We start from the raw sequence: 23,924 nt of genomic DNA on the forward strand, positions 1-23,924 counted from the left end.
AACTGCAAAAGTCGACCAGCTCCTCTTCCTCCTCCTGGGAAAGAGAAAGAGGACGCTAAGCCAGACATCCTAAGAAGCCTTTCAAGAGAACCTGAACAAATAAGCCTGAGTTTCTTTCTCTGGCTCTCCCTCTCCACTTCGTCCCCCTTACTCCCCTCACCCCATCACTCACACACACGCACACAGAGAACCACCTCGCCTCCAGACGCCCAGTTCTAAGATTACCGTGACTGTCAACGAAATATGCCAATCACAGGCAGCCTAAACCAGATCCTTGGGAATTGAGTAAAAAAACCGGTTTGGAGGCAGAAAGGAAATGAACATAGCCACCTCCAATGCACAAAGAGAGATTCCTATTCATATGCACGTAGGATCCGAAGCAAAGAAACAGCAGGATATCTTTTACTATCGGAGAACGCGGAGCACCACAAACAGGAACTTTAAAGGAATTGAAATCTGTTGCCTGTTCCACTAGGAATATTGTTTGCAAGGCACAAGGTGTCTTTTGGTAGTGAGCACCCTCTGCGCATGCGCAGGTCCATTCGGGAATTACTGCCCTGCCGCCGACTAAGTTGCATTCCTTGAATCTTCGCAGAAAAGACAATTCTTTAATCAGAGTTAGTAATGTGGACAGTACAAAATCGAGAGAGTTTGGGGCTTCTCTCTTTCCCTGTGATGATTGCCATGGTCTGTTGTGCACACAGGTGAGCAGCTGTTGTTGAATCTCTCTTTTTTTTCCCTAGGTGTTTTCTTTTTACTTGCTTGCTGGATCATGTAGCTCGTTATTTAGGAGGGGTGGGGGGTGTAGGTGTGCCTGCCTATTTTTATGTCTGGTTGCAGTTTGTGCTCATTCTGAATCCGGTCCCTACTTCTTCCCTTCAGCGCCAACGAGCCCAGCAACATGTCATACGTGAAAGAGACAGTGGACAGATTGCTTAAAGGATATGACATTCGCTTGCGGCCGGACTTTGGAGGTAATGCTTCATCTTTTTTTTTTTTTTTTCAACCTGTAACCCATATCTAGTTCTCCTTTCCTGTCGAAGACACATGTCAAAAAAATTAGAAGGAGAAGCGTGCCATTTTCATAAGCGTGCACTACGCCCTCTGCTCTGGCCGAACACGCGCGCGCTCGCACACACACTCACATTCACACACACGCCGGACCCCTAGGCTCAGGTGGATGAACCCCAGGCAAAGCCGACCTTTCGCGGCTCCACACACCCTCTGCATAGTCACTGCATCATGCGTGTGCCCACACCTGTTCTCTCAGGCTGTACCCTGCAACGGGGTGGAGGGATGGGGGTGGTGGGAACCCATTCAGAATGTAGTAAGCGCAGGGAAGCCCTTTGCCCCTCCCCAGCCTGTGGCCGCTCTGAGATTGTGTCCACAATGTGCCCCTGTCCCCCGCAGGGCCTCCCGTGGACGTCGGGATGAGGATCGATGTCGCCAGCATAGACATGGTCTCCGAAGTGAACATGGTGAGTGGCCCCGCTACTGGCCCGGCGGCCGCGCTTACGCAGATGCGAAACGGACCGGTCCCCGTGCCCTCTGCGTTTGGTTGGCGGTCACCTCGCCCAGCCCAGGGATCCCGCTCCAAGCGCGCTCCCTACTCTGGCACACACGCCCTGCTGGCCCCGGTTTGTATTTTCAACACACACACGAGCTACTGCGGGTGTTCAGGAGGAAACGTGCTCGGCACTATTTGGGGAAGGACGGGTGACTGTGGCGCCGGCGGAGCGGGTGGGGCCGAGTCAGCGGTACTTTCGCAGGGTTTCCTTGGGTGTTGCGAGGCGCAGGGCACCATCTGCCGGCAGCCGGGTGGCCTGCACCCGCGGGCCCCCGCACCGTGGTCCGCAGCCACCTCCTCGCCAGTCGCGATTCCCGCAGCGGACAAGCCAGACCCCCCCCCCCCCCCCCCCCAACCAGGGGCCCGCCACCAAGCACCCAAGCACAAACATGAGGTTTCCTAGTGTCCTCTCCCTTTCCAGGCCCTCGCACACGGAATGGCATGAGCAACAGGCTAAGATCACGGTCCCTGCTGGCTAGCTAACACGAAAGTACTCAAGCCAGCTTCTGGGGAGAGGCTTGTATTGTTCCCACGTGGGGGTTGATGAATTTGTCTTGCTGCATCTTGCGAGCTTAAGTTGAAATCGAACGGTTCGAGTTATTGCTTTGTTTTGCCTTAGACACCGAAGCATGCGGAGGAAAGCCTGATCATCAGTTACGGTGGAAAAGGGAGAGAGCAAGGGAGAGGGCCATAGTAACGTGTAGTGAACCTAGCGCAATCTTTGCATTGCGGAGTTAACATTCTTTTATTTCATATTGCCTCCTTCCTTCTGAAGCTGTTTCAACATCGATTGAAATCATAGTGTCTCTTTCTCTATTGGCTGTTTCCAACCACTGTGGGGTAGCAGTTTTCTAGTTAGAGTTTCTAACTGTTGCTTCTTATAAGGCAGGGGGAAAAGCCTGTTGCTTTTCTAGAACAAACCACCCAGCGAACAGCTAGATCTACCTGAGAAAAATGCCATTTTCATTCCACTTACGGGAAAAAAAAATGTATTGTGGCAGTGGAAATGTAGATAGCTTTAATAATTTAAAGACTAAAGCCTTGGGAATTTTATCACTGTGTAGCTGTAAAGGCTATAGAGTGATAGGTTAAATGAATTGCCAGTTCATTCCATTTCATTACTATTGTGTCATTTTATTTTAGCATGTTAAGGCTTAAGAATTTCTTTTTTTAGGGTATGTCAGGGAAGAAATACGTATATTTAAAATATATTGAGTTGGAGTAGATTAAAAAGTGTGACTATTACATTTTGTATTTTATAGTTGTCCCTTCCCCTGCTTTAAGTAGCTTATTTTAAACAGTATTTTCATCTGATGGTGGTATTAGAAAGACAATTTTGAAATATCAATGCACAATGAATATTCTCTGACTTGAAAAAGGTTCTTAATAGCCGCATTTATAATATTCTCTCATATACATGTCCCTGCTAGAAAGCAACCCAAAGGAACTATTTACAGACACTGGGGAATGTAATAACATGGGCACATATACAAACCATACCCAATCTATGTCATTGTGACTGGATAAACTAGGCAGTGAATTAGTTTAACAAGCTGTTTGTATCAGGTAGGTAAATGATGAAAATATTTTCCTTTTCGGTCATTTATTTGGCACCTTGTAAGTACCCACACAGATAATTTATAAAATAGGAGAAGACTGGGAAAGCTTAAAAGGCAAACAATGTCTTTGCTAGCGGTCTGCTTTTCAGAGTACTATGCTTTTCAGAATTTTTCAAGTGTGTAATTTTGTTAACTATGTTTACAAACAACTTTTCAGTTTAAAAACAAACAAAACTGAAATGAATAGGAAGTTGCTATTTAACCAAAACAACCACCATAACAAAAAAGGTCTGTATAATCAATTGTTCAGTGGAATTTGTACAGAGGCTCAGAAAAAAAAAATATTGAATTTAATTGCTTTACCATTGGAAATACCTCTTTATTATGGAATAATATTTTAAGAAAATCTATTTATTCACTGTACCATGTGTGTATGTACTTGATTTTTAAAAAATATTCACCCAACAGATAAACCCTTAAAAAATACATTCTACCAAATTACCCATTACCTTTCCACAATGGTGTTAGAGACATGATAGGAAAATAGAAACCACTGAATATAGAAAAATAAACCTTCATTTACTTAATTTCTCTTCTGTCATCAATGACAAAGCATTGAAATTCATAGATTGCAAATAACTCCAAAAAAAAAAGAAAAATGGAAATAAGGAGGAGTTTAGGACCAAGCGTTCTATAGAAACACAATCTGAATAGTTAGCCCTGATTAAGAGCACTGTCTGTGATGTGTTTTGATTTTTAGACAAGACAGTAGAGTTGAAAAGTCAATGAGCAATAAGACTTATTGCTTTTATATTTAGCATGTTTCAGAACCCTGATAGGCAATAACTTATGAGATTATTTAATAGGGAATTTTCAACAAAATTAACAACAAATAAGAATGGATATTGCATATAACAAAAATAGTTTTAAAGAAAATTCAGATTAAAATCCATTGCTAAAACATTACTCATTTTTATATTTTTTATTCATTACCATTATTACCCACCCATTTCCACAATTGGGAAAATGGCATAACTGTACATTATATTAATGCTTTTGAAAACTATGTTCTGTTTTGAAAACTAGGTTCTTTTAACTTTTATTCTTTTCATATGCTATACTAAGTGAAATATAATTCCAGATTGGTTTCTAACATTGTCTGTTTTATTAAAGACTAACGTCACATCAAGAGTATTTTTGATTCATGTCCTTCAGGATTTAAAAATATTTTTCCTAAATTTAAAAAAGAGAGAGAGAGCCCTGTTAGTCAAGAATCTCTATAATCAAGAATTGTTGGTTTTGAACAGTGAATGGAAAACCTCTGAAGAATAATTCTGATGCAGGGGAAAAAAATCTATATTTGAGAGCAAGACTTTTCTTTTCAGGCAAAAATATTATTGATTAAATCAGGAAGGACTTTTTCTTTTGGCATCATGGGATAGATTGTGCTTGTGATAGCAACTACAATACTGTTATTTTCTGAACAGTCATCTTTAAAAAGCTACTGATTTCCATTAAATTAAATTAAATTTAATGTTTTAAATTAAATCTCTAAAACCTTCTTTTTTTAACAATTTCTGCGAAATTGTATACCTACACACATACACAAACACATACACAAATGGCTGATCAACAGTTGGAACAAAAAGAGGCAGTAGCCCTCAGAAACTGCCTTTAAGTAACCACTAACATTTACTAATAGAAGTCCAATAAAACACAGATAATAATAAGCAAGTCTTAGAGCAATTGACTGGAAGGAACATGATATTAAATACCTGTAACAAAAGGTTGCACCCTTGTATTTGATTCCAATGACTAGCGGTTCCTTCTTATTAAAGAGGTAGCCCCTAATCATCAAAGAGGAGCTTCAACCACACAACTCTCTGTCTCCCATTGAAAGGCATGGTGGTCTGAGAGTGGCCACCCCCAGAAGATTTGACATCTATTGAGCTCTAATCCAATGAAGGTCTCAACCCAAGCTGTTCCCAGAATTGGCTCCCTATCGTGTGTTCATTGCTTCCTTCCTTCATACATACGTAGATGCCACAGTGAATGCTCTTATAGGCATTAAAATTGACATAAGAACACCTGCTCAAAAAGCTAAAATGAGTTTAATTGTCTAAATAATACCCCAGAGAAAAACAAATCTTTTTTATGAAATACCCTCTGTTGTTAAATCCCACTGTTATTTCAATAGTTGATTCCAGACATTTCTGGTATACACTTTATTTATGTCTCACGTATGTCTAGTTACCACCCTCCTGATGATACCCAACAGGAACCACCTATCAGAAATCTCCCGCCCCCATTTCTCTAAGCCAGTGCTTCTCGTTCTTTAATGTTTATCTGAACCATTCTGGCATCTCAAAATGCTAAAATGCAGTTTCTTATTCAGAGGTCTGGGGTGAGGTCTGATATCCGACATTGTTGACAACTCCCAGATGCTGTCAATTGCTGGTACATAGACAGCACCAGGATTTCCCTGGTGGCTCAGATGGTAAAGCATCTGCCTACAATGTGGGAGACCTGGGTTCGATCCCTGGGTTGGGAAGATCCTCTGGAGAAGAAAATGGCAACCCATTCCAGTACTCTTGCCTGGAAAATCCCATGGATGGAGGAGTGTGGTAGACTATAGCCCATGGGCTTGCAAGAGTTGGACACGACTGAGCAACCTCACTTTCACTTTCAGACAGCACTTTGAGAAGCAAGATTGCAGGACATTATTCCAAGGCCTAGCATTATTAAGAAATGAACCTTTTATTTTCTCTTAAATTTCTCTAAGGATGGTATTTTCCCAAGGTTTCAAATTAAGTTTCAAATTAATTTCTGGGTAGTCAAACAGGTAGCTGTGCTCAAAAGCAAAAATTAGTGTAGTTAATTGATGATAAGGAACAGGATAAAGACAAGAGCATTGTTGGTAGGGCTCGACTTAAAACTGATACGCAGTCCTGCTGTGTCAGTACTTCTGAGTCATCCAACCTTAAATGATGGCTATGAAAATGTTACTAAGCAGAGCAACTTGCACAACACTATCCTGCGACTTTACAGAGCACCAATGACTCTTCTTTTTCAGAATAAAGAACATTGCAAACTGGGTTTCCCCCCACTAACAGCCTCCAATAGCTTTATAAAATAGCTTAAACATACTCTTGCTGCTGTCGGTAAATTTTCTGAGGTTATAACAGAATTTCTTTGCAAATAGAGTAAATAGGTCAGTACTATTTAAAGGCATGAACAGATATCAGCAGTTAAAGATATAAATATGTTTTTCTCATATTAACGAGGTCTCACTTTTAGGTGTTGGGTTACAATATTGTACCATCTAGAGAAGTTCAAAGAGGGAAAACTTCCCTTTACCTTTCTGTTTGGAGATAACAGATCTTTTTATTCTCTAAGCCACATCAAAGCAAACCTATCCAGATTTTTTAAAGTTTGAAGTTACATTTGAAATACTATATTCCTAGTGATACATGGCCAGACTAGGAATTAAAGTGTGTAGTACGATGAAAATAAATAATGGCATTTGTTGAATGCTATTTGTTGAATATCTTATGTAGACGACATGGTTATCAAATCCTTTTATTAGTAACTCATTTTGTTATTTGTTGTTCAGTTGCTAAGCCATGTCCAATTCTTTGTGACCCCATGGACTGCAGCACATCAGGCTTCCCTGTCCTTCACTGTCTCCTAGAGTTTGCTCAAACTCGTGCCTGTTGAAGGCTCTGTAGTCACCATCCCCTATTATAAAAGGAGAAACTGAGGTTGAGGAAGGGAGAAAGTTAGGTTGAAAGAGGTTAAATAACTGTAACAACTCAGAAGTTGCAGATCTAGTCCGTGGCAGAGTCAGGAACCCAGGCAGCCTGATTCCAGAACCTGGCTCCTATTTGTGAGGCAAGTGAGAAAACATTGCTGGTATTTAGCTTTGGGACTTTGAGTAAGTCCCTTGACTTCTCCAGTTCTCAAGTTTTTCTTCTGTAAAATGAAGGTAAATGACCCAGTTACTAAATCTTTTCCAGTTCAAATATCTACTGTAGAAACTTAGACTCTGTCAAAATGCAGATTCTTCCCTTCCTCTGTATTCTCCTATTAGATTTCATCTTATTCCATTTTGTTCTTCTGTTAGATGTGTCAGTCAACAAGCATTTATTGAATTCCACTGACTGCAGACTCCAGATGTCTCCTGGGAACATTGCTGTAATGATTGTGTGCAATCCGGGGCCCCTTGGATTACCATTTTAATCGGTCATGACATAATCATCCATTTTTTTCCTAGTTAAACACATCCCTAAGACAACAACAAGAAATGTTGAATCAATGGCATTCAAAATGAGATTTGAATGATGCTGGGTTTATATTGTATTGCACTTTGGTGCCCAGAGTGTATTTGAAGTGTTTCCATCCAGTGCTGTCCATTGTATTCATACTGGGAACTTTGCTCAACTGTTGCCAAACTAACAAATGTTTCAGCACAATGTGAAACAGAAGAAGAGCTTTACTTTCCAAGATCTGGGTATCCCAAAGGATTTACCCAAATCATTTAAAATCTTTCCATCAGGTGGTCTGGGAGCAAGAGGTGAAGCCAAGATGTCACCTGAGCTGAACATCGCTTGGTATCAATTCTATAAATATTTGGTGTTTTTGTCATGGCAGACCCCCTAAGTTCTTGATAGCACTCTCAAAACACACATGAATCAAATCTTGCATTATCAGGGAAGGTAAAACATGTCAAAAGAAAAATATATGATATTAAATGTTCTTAATTGATTTGAGTTTTAACAACTCAAATGAGCATTATCATACTTGAGGATAGTGGAAAGATAAATGCAGTTGATTAAATGTTAATACAATTTCCCCATGAACCTTTTCAAAACACTGAATCCTATTTTTCATAATAGCAGGATTGACTTTTTGCATTTTAGAATACATCTGTTTTCAGAAGATCATGCATTTCATGAAGTCTCTTGACTTCTGGTTGTTGAAAGTAGTTATAGTTAGTAGCATAAAACAATCTATTACTCAGCACTTGACAGAAATGCTCAAGAAAGGTTTTAAATTAATTCCTATCATTGATGATAACTTAGGAAAAAAAAGACTGGTCATAAGATGAGTGAAAGATGAATAGGTTTTCTTTAGTGACCTCAGTATCCCTTTCTTAAAATCCTCATATTCCTCTCTGTTTTTCTGCTAATAGTTTTTTTTTCTTCTTCTACACTTCCATTAAGTGCTGAGTGTATTTTGTCTCTTACAATCCCAATAAAACTGTCATTGTTTTGCATATTTAAGATTAAACGCCTTTTCCCAAAAGCACGCATTCAACCATTTTAGTGATTAAAGCAGATAAGGTCTCTGTCTTTGTGGAGTTTATAGTCTTTAAAAAACAAACAAACTAAGATCTCTATACCTGAAATAATTTTTTTTTCCTTTTTGGAAGATGTTGAAACACTCATAGTTACCTTGATGGTGGGCTGTTTTGGTTCAGCACATAGAGAACAGTTAGTCTTTTATCGTGTCATGAACTCAGTATTAGGAATGGAAAAATGACTAAGATGTGTTCCATATCTTCAAATACTTTCTAGTGTAGAGAAGAATGCAGAAACAGTGACTTTAAAACAACGTGGTAGGGGCTGTGATAGAGAAGTGCATGTCCGTGTCCTATGGAAGCATGGAGAAGTAGTTTCTAAGGAATGGTGAAGGGTTAATACTTGGGGTGAATCCTAAAGAGGACTAGTAGTGAGTGGCCTGTGTAGGCTGCAAATGAGAAGAAATACTTTTCAAGCAAAAGGAAGGGCATAAGCATTGGCAAGTGTGTCTGCAAACACCATGGAGTGTTCTGGGAACTACAGGTCATTCACTATTGTGAGAACTTAAAGGGCACAGGGAAGATTGTCAAGAGATAAAATAGGATACTCAAAGCAAGATGTAGGACAGTGTTATTGAATGTTCTCACTTCTGTAAAAAGAAGCCTCTTTAGAAATGTGTGTGTATGTGTGTGTGTGTGTGTGTAGTATATGCACTGACCCCTTCTGGAAGAATGCTCAGGAGAGTAACAGTGTCTGCCTCTTGCAAGTGGAACCAGCACTAGGAGTATGACTTGGAGGGATACTTAGCGTTCTTTATATGCCCCTTTGAATTGTTTGACTTTTAAAACTTATACACGGTTTACATTTTCACTTTAAAACCACAGAGAGAGAGAGAGAAAGAGACAGAGTTAGACAGACAGAGAAACAGAGAGAAATGATGGAATGTGCGCATTAAGGAAATGAGTCCTAATTCTGAAACAGAGGAAACCTGCTACAGATTTTAACAGATAGCTACATTTTATTTTCAGATAGATCATTTTGATGGCTTCGTGGAGAGTAAAGTAGAGAAGGCTAAAACAGGGGCAAACATTTCTAATTAAGAAGGATTAGAGGGTGTTTTAAACTTCATATGAGATGATAAATGTCTCAAATAGAACACTAGCTTTAGGAATGGAAAGGAAGAGAAAAAAAGATTCAAACAAGTCAATCAGAGGGATTTTGTGACTGGTTAGACATTGGAAGTTAGAGAGGCAGTGAGCCTAAGATGCCCTGTGGCTTCCATATTGAATGATGGGCACATATGGCACCATCTGCCCAGGGAGGGAAACAGGAAAGGAAGTACCAGCTATCTTGTTCACTAAAGTAGAAGTCTTTACAGATTCTTTTAGAAAAAATATCAGAGCATATTGTTACAAGATACCGTGGGAACGTGCTAAGTCACTAAGTCGTGTCTCCCTCTTTGCAACTTCATGGACTATAGCCCGCCAGGCTCCTCTGTCCTTGGAATTTCTCAGGCAAGAATATTGGAGTGGGTTGCATTTCCTCTTCCAGGGGATCTTCCCAACCCAGAGATCAAACTCGAGTCTCCTGCGTCTCCTTCCTTGGTAGTCTGCTTCTTTACTCCTGAGCCACCTGGGAAGTCCCTCTTGTGGAAATATAGAGGTAGAGTATTTTGGAGGTTGGCCTACCCTGAAAAAAACTAGTTTCTTGGTGACCCTTCCAGTTCAGTTCACAAAGAAGGCAAGTTCTACATGGAAAATTTCTGAGCCTATACATGTGGTGGCTGAAATGACCTGGTTAGAGATGAGGAGAAAAGGTGCTGGCCAAAGAGAGAATGTTCAGTGCAGTCAACTTTAATCTGTAGCAACATTGTTCTTTATCTAGGAGGACCCAGACCCTGATAAGATTGAGAACTTACTTTTCAAAATGCCCTAAAGAAGTGACCTTTGTATGCTGTTTCGTTTGCTTTTATAAACCCTATAGGTGGGGGAAAAAAGATTTGTGCGGAATTCACTTACACAGCATCTGCTGTCTTCTCCATCGAGTCCCTGGAATGATTCAGAGTCCTTCTGGAACACTGTGTTTCCATGGGAAATCACATGAAAGCAGTGTGAGTTCTTGTAGAAAGTGCATTTGGCACTGAAATGAGACGGGGTATAATAGACAGCACAAGTGGGGCCAGCAGAAGTGAAGCTTAGCTGCCAGAAAATTCAAAAGTGACTCCCAGGAGCTTTTCAGAAGAGCAGAAACATTTAAATGGTTTGGTGGGGTTGATTTTAAACAATCTTGTTGAAACAACGTTTCAACAGAGCCCTATCCCCACAAATGGTCTCCTGGCAAGTGGATACCTATTTAAGCAAAGGTGTATTCATAGATTGCGTCATTGAGTTCAGAGAAAGAAGGCAGAGGAGCAGATAGAGAAATAGACTTAAACAGAAGAGGGTTCAGACGGAAGGCAGCTGTTAGCAATCCCTACCGCAGTGGAAAGAGTATGGGTTAAGGCCCTTGGGATGCAACCAGAGAGTTAGAGGCCCGGAGTCTTGTTCTGGTTGCTGAATGGATTCATGAGGGAAGTTGCTAAGAGAGAATCTGTTTGAATGAGAAGGTTTATTTGGGAACCTTCCTGAAGGTAGAGGAATAGATTTGTTGAAAGTTCAGGGTCTCTGCCTACTCTAACCCTCTGTGACTCATGGGGAGGTTGTTTTTTTTCCTTTCAATCTATTTTTTTCAAGAGAACACTATTCAATTCTCTAGTCAAGAGAAACCCCTTTGTGGTTTCCATAGAGACAGTTCAGTGACATTTATTTGAAATCCTACCTGTGTCTAGAACATTTTCTCATGTCAGATGCCATCATTTTTCCCTTCTCCCACCTGTAATCTCTTTCCACACAAATGCATCTGAATCTACTTCAGAATCCATAAGAAATCATCTTTCTTCTATAGTCTTGTCTGTAGCCACACGGAAGAGGAATCTACTGGAGGAAGAATGTCTGGGGCATAGAAGCAAACCTCTGAAAAGTCTGAGACTCTGAAAAGACAAAAGACCCAATATAACATAATGATTTTCTTTCAGTTCATATACAGTTTTTATTAGCCTTGTCTTCCACCTCCTACCCTCCTCCTCCTACCTATGTTAGCTACAGGAAGTTTAGGATTATACTCTTTATGCTCTGTATATAGTTCTTAGCATTTAATAGAGACTTAATAGCATTTATTAGGATTATAAAAGAATTTTTCTAGACATAAAATAGTAATAATTTAAATTTAAATTCAGCATTTAAATTTTCTAATTCAGAAATTAATATTTCCTCTGTCAGGTCTACCTTTTACTTTCATATGTAATTTTCTTTTATGTTGATCGTGAATCATGAGCCATTTCCATAGAAACAACTTTATCAGGTGGCACAGCCCGTTTTAGAGACACAAAATCATTTCATGACAAATCTCAAAATACATATATGTGCATATATATGTATACACACTTAAGTATTCATTGTCTTTAAAAATTACTGAATTCATTTTTCAAAATGTAATCTGTATGTTGGTACCTGGACTTTCAATATTTCTGGAAACATTTAAGAAGTTACAAAGAATAACTGGATTGATGACTACAAAGTGAATGGCATTTAAATAGAAGAAAAATAAAACATAAAAGGAAGCGTATGAAAAAGGTTTTCTCGGGCATTTGGGGTGATTTTGGAGGAGCCAAATTAAATTTTAAATGATAACCAAGGAATTTAATCAAATTTGAAAATATGAAGTAAATGATATACCTAATTCAGAAATATATATTTACTATGGAAGCATATGATATCTATTATATTTCTTATCTAGTCATATTTGCTGTAAATGTATCCTTACCCTAAACATGAATATTTCCTTTCAAACATCAACTTTTGTCTGAAACTTCCACACCCACACAGTCATTTGTCATAACCAGCAAATGTGTTAAATCAACTACCACATTAAATGGAGATGAGAGATTTTTTCCCACTGACATCGCCACTTTTCTGCTCGCCCCCACCTGCAACACACACACACACACAATTCAGCACATCCCAAAAGAACAATCTAGAGAACAAAAATCCTAGTTCAAACTGACCATGGAGTTGAGGCTGATGAGAGGAGACAAAGAAGATTCACTATGAAGATTCATGTTGGTCAGCTGAAAACTTTTGGCTAAATGTGGTGGGAACTGATTTTCAGATGTTTCAAAGTTGCAAACAGAAGGAGGAGGACAGGATGAAAAGTTTGAAGAGTAAAAGATACTCACAAAACTGGAAAGTCATATCCAGTTTTTGGTGGGTTATTGGTGCATATCTCCTATATCCATGTCTACCTTACTTTGGGAAACACCCCTACAAGCTGTGCTATCATGAAGTATGAAGAGAACTTCATAACTTGCTTCTCTGAATTTGTGGAAGGGAAAGACTTTTGAGATATTACAGACATCTGCCCTACTGTGTTCAAAATCCCTGTCATAGGACATAAGCATAACTTGCTGAATTATAGTTTTGCCTCATTCAGTTTCAGTTCAGTGGCTCAGTCGTGACCGACTTTTTGCAACCCCATGGACTGCAGCAGGCCAGGCCTCCCTTGTCCATCACCAACTCCCAAAGTCTACCCGAACTCATGTCCATTGAGTCCGTGATGCCATCTATCATCTCATCCTCTGTCGTCCCCTTCTCCTCCTGCCCTCAATCCTTTGCTGCATCAGGGTCTTTTCAAATGAGTCAGCTCTTCATATCAGGTGGCCAAGTACTGGAGTTTCAGCTTCAGCATCAGTCCCTCCAATGAACACCCAGGACTGATCTCCTTTAGGATGGACTGATTGGATTTCCTTGCAGTCCAAGGGACTCTTAACAGTCTTCTCCAATGCCACAGTTCAAAAGCATCAATTCTTCGGCGCTCAGGTTTCTTTACAGTCCAACTCTCACATCCACACATGACTACTGGAAAAACAGTAACCTCGACTAGATGGACCTTTGTTGACAAAGTAATGTCTCTGCTTTTTAATATGTTGTCTAGGTTGGTCATAACTTTCCTTCCAAGGAATATGCATCTTTTAATTTCATGGCTGCAGTCACCATCTGCAGTGATTTTGGAGCCCCCAAAAATAAAGTCAGCCACTGTTTCTCCCTCTATTTACCATGAAGTGATGGGGCCGGATACCATGATCTTAGTTTTCTGAATTTTGAGCTTTAAGCCAACTTTTTCACTCTCCTCTTTCACTTTCATCAAAGGCTCTTTCGTTCTTCACTTTCTGCCATAAGGGTGGTGTTATCTGCATATCTGAGGTTATTGATATTTCTCCCGGCAATCTTGATTCCAGCTTGTGCTTCATCCAACCCAGCATTTCTCATGATGTACTCTGCATATAAGTTAAATAAGCAGGGTGACAATATACAGCCTTGACATACTTTTCCTTTTTGGAACCAGTGTGTTGCTCCATGTCCAGTTCTAACTGTTGTTTCCTGACAGGTTTTTCAAGAGGTGGGTCAGGTGGTTTGGTATTCCCATCTTTTGAAGAATTTTTCACAGTTTATTGTGATCCACACAGTCAAAGGCTTTGGCATAGTCAAGAAAGCAGAACTAGATGATTTTCTGGAACTCTCTTGCTTTTTTGATGATCCAATGAATGTTGGCGATTTGATCTCTGGTTCCTCTGCCTTTTCTAAAACCAACTTAAACATCTGGAAGTTCACGGTTCACGTATTGCTGAAGCCTGGCTTGGAGAATTTTGAGCATTACTTTACTAGCGTATGAGATGAGTGCAATTGTGTGGTAGTTTGAGCATTCTTTGGTATTGCCTTTCTTTGGGATTGGAATGAAAACTGACCTTTTCCAGTCCTGTGGCCACTGCTGAGCTTTCCAAATTTGTTGGCATATTGAGTGCAGCACTTTCATAGCATCATCTTTTAGGATTTGAAATAGCTCAACTGGAATTCCATCACCTCCACTAGCTTTGTTTGTAGTGATGCTTCCTAAAGCCCACTTGACTTCACATTCCAAGATGTCTGGCTCTAGGTGAGTGATCACACCATCGTGATTATCTGGGTCATGAAGATCTTTTTTTGCCTCATTACCATAGAGCTTTCACACATTTTAAAGGATGTGTACTTTGGCTTCTGCAGAATGGACAGAGATATGTGAGCCCAACCTCAAACCAAACAAATACCAGTATTCTTTTTCAATATTATTCAATCTCACTGAGCAGAGGTTTAGTTTTGAGTGGAAATGTGGGACTCTTTCAGTAGTTCGGTAGGGAACAGCTATGGAAGGTGGTTTCAGAAGCTACCTGCTTGAAATACTGTCATCAGATCTCTATATCCTCTGTTTTGATTCCTGATGAAAGGCAAATAACTCCCAGACAGGCACTAATCATGCTAGTTTTTATTTCTTGTATTTGCACCAATGTGTGAATGAATGATTGAATGACAGAACAGGTTTGCTTAAGAGAAAGATTAGAAAAGAATAAGAGAAAAGTGAGGAAACAGAACTTACTTCATACTTTCCCAGAATCAGCAGTTTCCTTACTTTGGGAACCAATACAAAAGAGTTCAGCACAGTTGCAGAGTGAGATGTGCTGACCCAGCATTTGTGCTGTCCGCTCCGCACTCAGAAAGAATTGTGCTTTATCTGACAGTGATACTCAACATTCTGTACCCCAAAATGTGAAATCCACAAATTCACTTCCATTGTCTGAAGGCTTAGTATCTATGCTGATGGGGCCAGGTGGCAATAACATCTTACAGTTTTAATAACCTGATGAATTGCATAGTTAAAATCAGTGTCTAGTGGGCAGCACACTGGCAATTTTTTGAGTCCAGACACTCCCCATCTGGTGTACATAATTTTGGTTTTTCTCCTTCAGTACATTCCCCTTGAATATGCTTCTGTCAAGTTATATTTAAATAATTTAAATCACTTTAAAATGTCAGGATGAGATTGTATTCTAATTTATACTCTCAAGTATGAATTTCATGACTTACTTAAGCCTTTTGATTCTCGGTTCCATGTAAAATGGAAATAATAGTGTCTGTTCTACTTATTTCAGGGAGCAGGAAGAATCAAAAGAGATTAAATCATATATAAATATGTGCTCTGTATATGTGATGTAAAACTGTAAACTATTATGAATGTTAAATACTGGTGTTTTTATTGTTTTACTGTTATCTCTTAGGCTGGTAATGAATTTCTCCTGCTTTAATGCTAGTATATCAAGAATAACATTAATTCACATCTTGCATAATCAAATATGATGATATTTTTGTTCAGTGCTGGGATTTTCATCAGGCAGTTGAAATTCACAGTACTACCTCTAATTGTGAAACTATTCTGTGACATCTGACAGAAAAAAAAAAATGGAAAGAGTTTCTCACACCTTTCCTCCTGATCATATTCTCTTGGTGCTCACTCTAAGACCTCTCACATTTTAAAATTTCAACCTGTGTATGGTCCCCCATACCTCTCTAACTTTCACATTTTGTGTTACTTCCTGGTCTGTGAAAGAAATGGGTTATGTGGTTTTCCATGAGCTTAGCCGAGACAATGAGGGTTCTGGAGTTGATGTGTTTTAATTGCAGCCCCTGCACTTACAGGCCCTGTTACCTTAGTATTTTTAACTCTAGAATAATCATATAGTTGATTGTCCAAACATGAACCATTGAGAATGAAAAGGAGCACTATTAATAATACCTGGATTAAGAAGTGTAAACTGACACTGTCTTGGGAAAGCCAGGATTTATGATCACCCGCATGCTACTCAAAACCTGAATTTCTTCATCTTTAAAACGGGGATAAATTATATTTTCTTCTTAAGTCATTAAAGGCTTAATGAGATAATATGCTGTCTGATTTGGGGAAAATATCAGTTATTTTCTTCTTTCTCGTTTTCCTTTTCCTCCCTCTTTACTTCTCCTTCCCCTTCCTTCACTGAACACATATTATATACCAGTCACTGTTATAGGCACCTTATATGAACTTCAACAATGGACGTAAAGTAGAGTAGATAACCTAATAAGAGTTTTTATACTAAAGTTTGAGATAATCAAACAGATAAAAATATCATCTATCAGCTCACCTTTGTTTATCAAGAGTATTATAAGAGCAAAGAGACTTGCTAGGAATTGGGAAGTGTTATTAAAAATTGTAGGATTTACTTTATTCATTCAAGGAACAGCCAAGAATATCATTGAGAGAGTAGGTTATTAAAATATAACAGTCTTCATGGGGTCATTATTGACCACAATTAACACTAAAAAAGGGCCCTAATGATGAGATCTTAACTTATGACATCACAGAGAAAGTACTACCAAGCTGAGATGTTCAAGAGGAGAATAGGTAGGAAGGTGATGATTATTCCACATAGGGAAAATAGTACAAAGAAGTTTGTAAATATAGTATTACCAAGACTAATCAGATGTGAATCTTAAGGCCTAGAAAATCATCTTGGAGTCTTCAGTTCAGTTCAGTTCAGTCGCTCACCTGTGTCCGACTCTTTGCGACCCCATGCATCGCAGCACGCCAACCCTCCCTGTCATCACCATCTCCCGGAGTTCACTCAAACTCATATCTCTTAAGTCGGTGATGCCATCCAGCCATCTCATCCTTGGTTGTCCCCTTCTCCTCCTGCCCCCAATCCCTCCCAGCATCAAAGTCTTTTCCAATGAGTCAACTCTTCCCATGAGGTGGCCAAAGTACTGGAGTTTCAGCTCTAGCATTATTCCTTCCAAAGAAGTCCCAGGGCTGATATCCTTCAGAATGGACTGGTTGGATCTCCTTGCAGTCCAAGGGACTCTCAAGAGTCTTCTCCAACACCACAGTTCAAAAGCATCAATCCTTCGGCACTCAGCTTTCTTCACAGTCCAACTCTCACATCCATACATGACCACTGGAAAAACCATAGCCTTGACTAGATGGACATTGGAGTCTTAGTAATAATAATAATACTTACTGAGTATTTCTACAAAGCAGGTATCACTCTAAGCATTTTACAAATATTAATCCACTTAATCCATAATGCAGCCATATGAGGGGTGTATCATTATTATCTCAATTTACAGATAAAGAAACTGAGGCATAGATAGAAAAGTAAAAAAAAAAAAAAAAAAAACTTGCCCAAAGTTGTACAACTAGTAAATGATAGAGCTGTGCTTTGCACCCGGGTAGACTGACTTCAGGGTCTATGTGTGGTAGTTAGGTCACTAAATCAATTAGATCATAAAACACTGTTATTTCTGATAACATTTAAACTAGATAAGTTTTGAAGATTAGGAGGCATTAATACTTGGCAAAATGGGTCCTAGGATGAAATGTATTAGCAATTAATATTATTTAGTCCAGAGTTAAACTTTGTAAAGCTTAAAGAGTAGCTTGATTAATGTCTTCAGGTTTACCAAAGCATTGGATCCATTAACTGGTTTAAATCACATTCAACCTATTTGCATGCAAGATATTACTTAAAGTGCTGTGTTAGGTGCTCATTGAAAATAAGAAGAGAGCATGGATTTTATGCCTCTTCTGAGAAACTCTTAACTTGAAGAAAGAAGCAAAGTTTAAATTGGACATAAGGAAGAACATCTTGACTGTAATGAGTGAGAAGATGCTGGAAGCAGCTATAGAGAGTATCTGGGAAGTGTCCATCCTTAGAAAGCTTCAGAACAAGAAAAGATAATTATATCTGTCCTACTTGGCATATAGAGCTCTTCTATCCAAAGGCAAGAGGGTGACCAGAGAAATAGTGCTTCACTAAGACCCTTCCCAATTAAGGGATTTGAACTGCTAAGACTTTTACTTGATATTAACTATCTATTGTAAGATATTCAAAAATCCCCACATTTTGATCACCTGCTTCCCTGGTGGCTCAGATAGTAAAGCATCTGCCTGCAATGTGGAAGACTTGGGTTCGATCCCTGGGTCGGAAAGATTCCCTGGAGAAGGGAATGGCAACCCACTCCAGTACTCTTGCTGGAAAATCCTGTGGACAGAGGAGCCTGGTAGGCTACAGTCCATGGGGTCAAAGAGTTGGACATGACACTCAGAGTATATATAATTCAAGAAGAAGACTACAGCCGTACACTTAGAGATAGTGATGGGGCACTTGACTAGGCTATCATTAATTCAGTGGCTCTTTCTGGAGTAACCAACTTATTGACCATATACTGGGCTTCCCCTTGGCTCAGTGGTAAAGATGCTGGCTGCCAATGTAGAAGACACAGGAGACTCGTGTTTGATTCCTGGGTTAAGAAGATCCCCTGGCAGAGGGCATGACAACCCACTTCAGTATTCTTGCCTGGAGAATCCCATGGATGGAGGAGCCGGGCGGGCTATTCCATGGGGTCACAAAGAGTTGGACATGACTGAAGTGACTGAGTGCACACATTGACCTTACCCTACTCACACTTATAGCTCAGAAAAATTTGCCACGTCTCTAACCTTCATGGTGGTTAGTGAAGAGGAGATTCAGGAGATGTTAAATCCTCAAATGCCAAGGGTGTTCTGTAACGGGAGTGTCTTGAAGACTTTGCCTGATAAGTGCGTTTTGCGTGGGGTAGGCTGTGTAAAATCATGTTGAATTGAATTTAAATGCAATGCATTCAATTCAAGTCTGTGTATACTTCTGTACTTCTTATAGGAAAAAAAAATCCCTTAATGTCAAGAATAGAAATAGTTATTAAAATATAATGAAATGTTTTATGTATCAGGTTCCAAAATAAATACTTGACATCAGTTTTTACAAGAGCCACCTGGGTTAGGAATATCTAATATCTCTGTTTCACAGATGGGACTTCCTTGGTGGCTCAGATGGTAAAGAATCTGCCTTCAATGCAGGAGACCCAGGTTTGATCTCTGAGTAGGGAAGATCCCTGGAGAAGGGAATGGCAACCCACTTCAGTATTCTTGCCTAGAGAATCCCTTGGACAGAGGAGCCTGGCAGGCTACAGTCCATGGGGTCAGATAAAGAACTGAGACCAGGAAAGCTGATTTGTTTTAGAGTTGTTTTTAGAGATCAAGCCTGTTTAAGAACCACACATCTAACCCCTTTTGGGTCCTGGGACTTAATTCCAATGTGTGTGTATGGGGGGAGGGGACTGGAAGGCTCCCCAACACATACAACAAGCAATATTCTGGACACTAGCTGAGTGTGGTACAACACAACTCAATTCTGACACTGTTTATCCAGAGACAGCATCAGATTCCACAGGTTAAGTGTTCAGGTCTATAAGATGTCCCCTTCCCCACTTCAGATGCCAGCTGCAAGACTAGGTTGTTACCTGTACTCATGACTAACTGGCTGTAAATCAGAGGTTCCCACAATCTCCACCTCGGGTTTGATTATATTTTGTTAGAGCAGCTCACAGAACTCAGAGAAACATTTTACTGACTAGAGCACCAATTATTATAAAAGGATATAAGTCAGGAGCAACCAGATGGGAGACATGTATAGAGCAAGGTGTGGGGAGTGGCCACAGATCATCCACACTCTCTCCAGGTCCACTCCTCTCCCGTTTCCAAGTGTTCACCAACTGGGAAGCTTTGAATCCCTTTCCTCTTGGATCTTTATGGAAGCTTCATTATATAGGCAGGATTGATTAAATCATTGGCTGTTGTAGATTGAACTCAATCTCCAGCCCCTCTCCTCTCCCTGGTGGTCAGGGGAGGGGACTGGAAGTTCCAGTCCTCTAGTTACTCAGTTGGCTGTGCTGGCCATCAGTCCCCAGCTTTAGATACTTTCTCAAAGTCATCTCATTAACATAACAAAAGACAGTGTCCCTCCCACCCCCCCACCCTTCCCTAGGCTTCCCTGATGGCTCAAATGGTAAACAATCTGCCTGCAAAGCAGGAGATCCTGGTTTGATTCCTGGGTCGGGAATATCCCCTGGAGAAGGGAATGGTAACCCACTCCAATATTCTTGCCTAGAGAATTCCATGGATAGAGGAGCTTAATGGACTCCATGGGGTCCATGCATCCATGGGGTCGCTAAGAGTCAGATATGACTGAGCGACTAACACTTTCACTCTTCACTTAGAAATTTGAAGGATTTTTTTTTATGAGTTGTTCGATAAAAGTTGAGGGGAGTGGGGAATAGGAGGACCAAGTATATATTTCTTATTATAAATCGTAATATCACACTCGCTTTATCTTTTTTTTTTTTTTTACTTTTTGGCATGTGGGATCTTATTAGTCGGTCCCCAGCTAGGGTTGGTACCTGCGCCCCCTGCAGTGGAAGCCTGGAGTCTTAACCACTGGATCCCCAGGGAAGTCCCTCCCCGTGTCATTTTATCTAGCAATCATTTCTTTCCATTTCAGAGTTTACTCTGGTCTGAATTGTGCTGTTAAGAGATATCTTCTATTTCTTTTGAGAAGGATCCCACCAAAAAGAATTGAATTTTGAATTTCAGGCCTCAAAACAAGCAGGAGCATGAGGGGTAGTTGGTATTCTTGCTCCAGTTCTGTGGAATTACTTCCCTGGCCAGAACTTTACCTCTTCATTTTTTTGTGAAGGAAGATGAAAGAAAAAAGATGACTCTCACCAGAGGAGAGGGTTGTTTGGTGGGAGCCCAGGTTCTTGTTTCTCCCTCCATTGCTCTCCTTGTCATGGTCCATAAAGCAGGCAACACAGCATTTTTCCTGTCAGATTTGCTTGCAGAGGGGATTTGTTTGTTGGAGTCCAAGACAAAGACTCAGAAAATCTAAAATCTGTTATTTTTCAATTTACGGGATTTCCTGCCAGTGAAAAGAAAGAATTGCCCTCCACTTCAGAATTCTCTAAATGGGAGCAGGCATCAACCCCTGGAAGTGGGAAGCATGCCGGTTGTTTCTTGGTGGGGAGAGTAGGGAAGCTAATTAGACAACCCATTTCTGGGTAGAAAAGACAGAAGAGGCTCAGGTATATTTAGCTTTTCTTATTTTTCCGACTGAACACTGAGAGAGAAATCAAACAGCAATGTGTAAAGGTCACATTTCATCACTGTCCTTTCAGAAATGGGGAATTACATTATGAAATGCAGATGGCATCTTGAGGTTAAAATAGCAAGTTATTATTATCACATCACTTACAGGAGAGATTTTTCATTTTTCTGTCTCTTGAAGGAATATACATTTTAAAACTTTATTTAAAAAAAATTAAAGGCACACGCCTTTAAAAAATTTTAAACCTCTGTTTCTTCCGGCTTGGTTGGAATGATGCAATATAACAATCACTTAGCTTGCTTCTATAGAAATATAAAGCAGAGGATTTACTGCTGAAGGACAGTATATTTATAAAGTACAAGACATTCATGGGACATAGTTTAGGGAGAAGCAACTTGCTTGAAATAAACTATCTTGCTGTATTTCAAAAAATGCAAAGTGAGGCTGAGAGAACACTAAATTCTGCTAAAGCCATTACAGGCTTGATTTTTTTTTTTTTTTTTTTTTTGGTGTGTACTACATAAGGCATGGTACTGCTGATCACCAACATAGATCTTGCTGCATTTCTTCGTCCCTGGGGCTTCCCTGGTAGCTCAGACGGTAAAAGAATCTGCCTGCAATGCAGGAGACAGGGTTTGATCCCTGGGTTAGGAAGAGCCCCTGGAGAAGGGAATGGCTACCCACTCCAGGATTCTTGCCTGGGAAATCCCATGGACTGAGGAGCCTGGTGGGCTACAGTCCATGGGGTCACAAAGACTTGGACATGACTGGGTGACTTTCATTTTTTTCACAGGTAAAGAATAACCTGCTTTTACATCTCAGTGGGGAGTTAAGCAGTTAACCATCTTTGTGCTGTCACTAAAGACTGGGTCCCACACAGGCTCAGCCACACACAGGTCAGGTCAAATCAGAACTTTATTATCTTTGGTTTAAGGATAAGACTAAGTTCTGGATGTAGAGGGGTGAGTGCAACACAAAGTGGGCTTCAAGAAAAATTGCAATTTAGCATCATGTACTGTGGGGTTTACTGAGATCTGAAAATACATAATTTCAGAATGCCTTCCATAATTGAAATCATCAGACCAATACATTGTTTTGTAACTTCTCAACCCCTTTAACTTCTGATTTTATTGGAGATTTTGTAGAAAAGAAAGATTCATGTTAGTCAGTAAATATATGTATTTTTAAAAAGATGCTAATTAGAAAGCCCCAAGAGGTTTGTTTGTTTATTATGGAAATTCAGATACAAAGGGAAAAATAAAGGCCAATGAAAAAAAGTTCAGGGAAGCAAAGAATAATTTTGATGAAATTTAATTTCAAGAAGAATCTAGAGACACTTGCCCATCCTCATTGTTGGCAAGCTGCTTTGGAAATGCCTTGCCAAAAGTAGAATATCACTGGGATAAAGACTGTTTTTCCCCAAACTGGCTCTTTTATGTTGAGGAGCAAATTAACAGCAAATGCACCATTCTATCTCCTGCCTCCTCACATTCTTTGCTTCTTACTATACATTAAAAAAATTAACATTTCCATCACAAACTCAATTTCAAGATCATTGATAATTCCTCTTTCTTCTACCTTTTCTTCCCTTCTATCCTCTTCTACCCCATATTTCCTTAATTTAGCAGTGAATAGAGACTTCTCTGGCCACCATCTGTTCTGGAAAAGCAACATGGTGGAAAAGGGATGGGTCATTACCTGGCATGCCCTGGTATGTATGCTCTGTTAATATCCTTATCTCTGATGTTGGATCAATTAAAAAAAAAAAAAAGCATTCACACCTGCAAGCCACCTTCTTTCTCAAGCAGGGAGACATACTTTATGTTGGTAGGAAAATAAATCTTTGGGCTGCTCTTTGCACTTGCTGAGAACAGAGGGGAGTAGGGGAAGAGGGATTGGGATTTTAAAGGCTCTACCAATTACTCCCTGGTGGCTCAGATCATTCAGAATCTACCTGCAATGCAGGAGACCAGGGTTCAATCCCTGGGTTGGGAAGATTCTCTGGAGAAGGGAATGGCAACCCACTCCAGTATTCCTGCCTGAAGAATTCCTGGACAGAGGAGCCTGGTGGGATCACACCTGAGCGACTGACACCAATTACTCTGTGATGTTAAAGGATAAGACCCAGAATAACTGACTCTTTGTTTAGGGGAAATATTAATGACTTTTAGGAATATATCAGATGTCTAGATTCAAGAAGGGAAAAAGAGCTAAAATTCTCGGTGTAATAAGTAATAAAAGGAGAGTTGAGGACAGAATAGATAATAGTGGACGAGGATGACGAGGAAGACCGGAACCGAAAATGCTGAGAAACTAGACAAAAAGTTGAAGTTCTTAGCTAATAATTCTCAGAATGGCTGAGAGACTCAAAAACAGAGATTTTATTATTCAATAGTATACTATTTTTCATTATTTTGATAGAAAACCTATTTTTCATTATTTTGATAGAAAACCGTGTTGCTTCTTCACTTTTTTCAAAAAATCCTATTTGTAGAAATATTTTGTTGGAGGATTTTATAGTGCTGAGTTCCGCCTCTGGGTCAACATGGAGTACAGGGAAGAGAACAGCCAGGTACTTAACA

At 39.9% G+C, this 23,924-nt stretch overlaps 1 protein-coding gene across 1 annotated transcript in view; it reads left to right on the forward strand.

The window, feature by feature from the left end:
• The first annotated feature begins 624 nt into the window (after positions 1 to 624).
• GABRB1 (gamma-aminobutyric acid type A receptor subunit beta1) overlaps positions 625 to 23,924 on the forward strand; it is a 434,698-nt gene continuing 411,398 nt past the window's right edge. Inside the window, exons 1-3 of the mRNA XM_052642080.1 lie at positions 625 to 704; positions 883 to 974; positions 1,411 to 1,478. Of these exons, the coding sequence (XP_052498040.1) occupies positions 625 to 704; positions 883 to 974; positions 1,411 to 1,478 (240 nt within the window). The remainder of the gene's footprint in view (positions 705 to 882; positions 975 to 1,410; positions 1,479 to 23,924) is intronic.

The sequence above is a fragment of the Budorcas taxicolor genome, chromosome 6 (assembly GCF_023091745.1).
Source record: "Budorcas taxicolor isolate Tak-1 chromosome 6, Takin1.1, whole genome shotgun sequence".
Taxonomy (NCBI): domain Eukaryota; kingdom Metazoa; phylum Chordata; class Mammalia; order Artiodactyla; family Bovidae; genus Budorcas; species Budorcas taxicolor.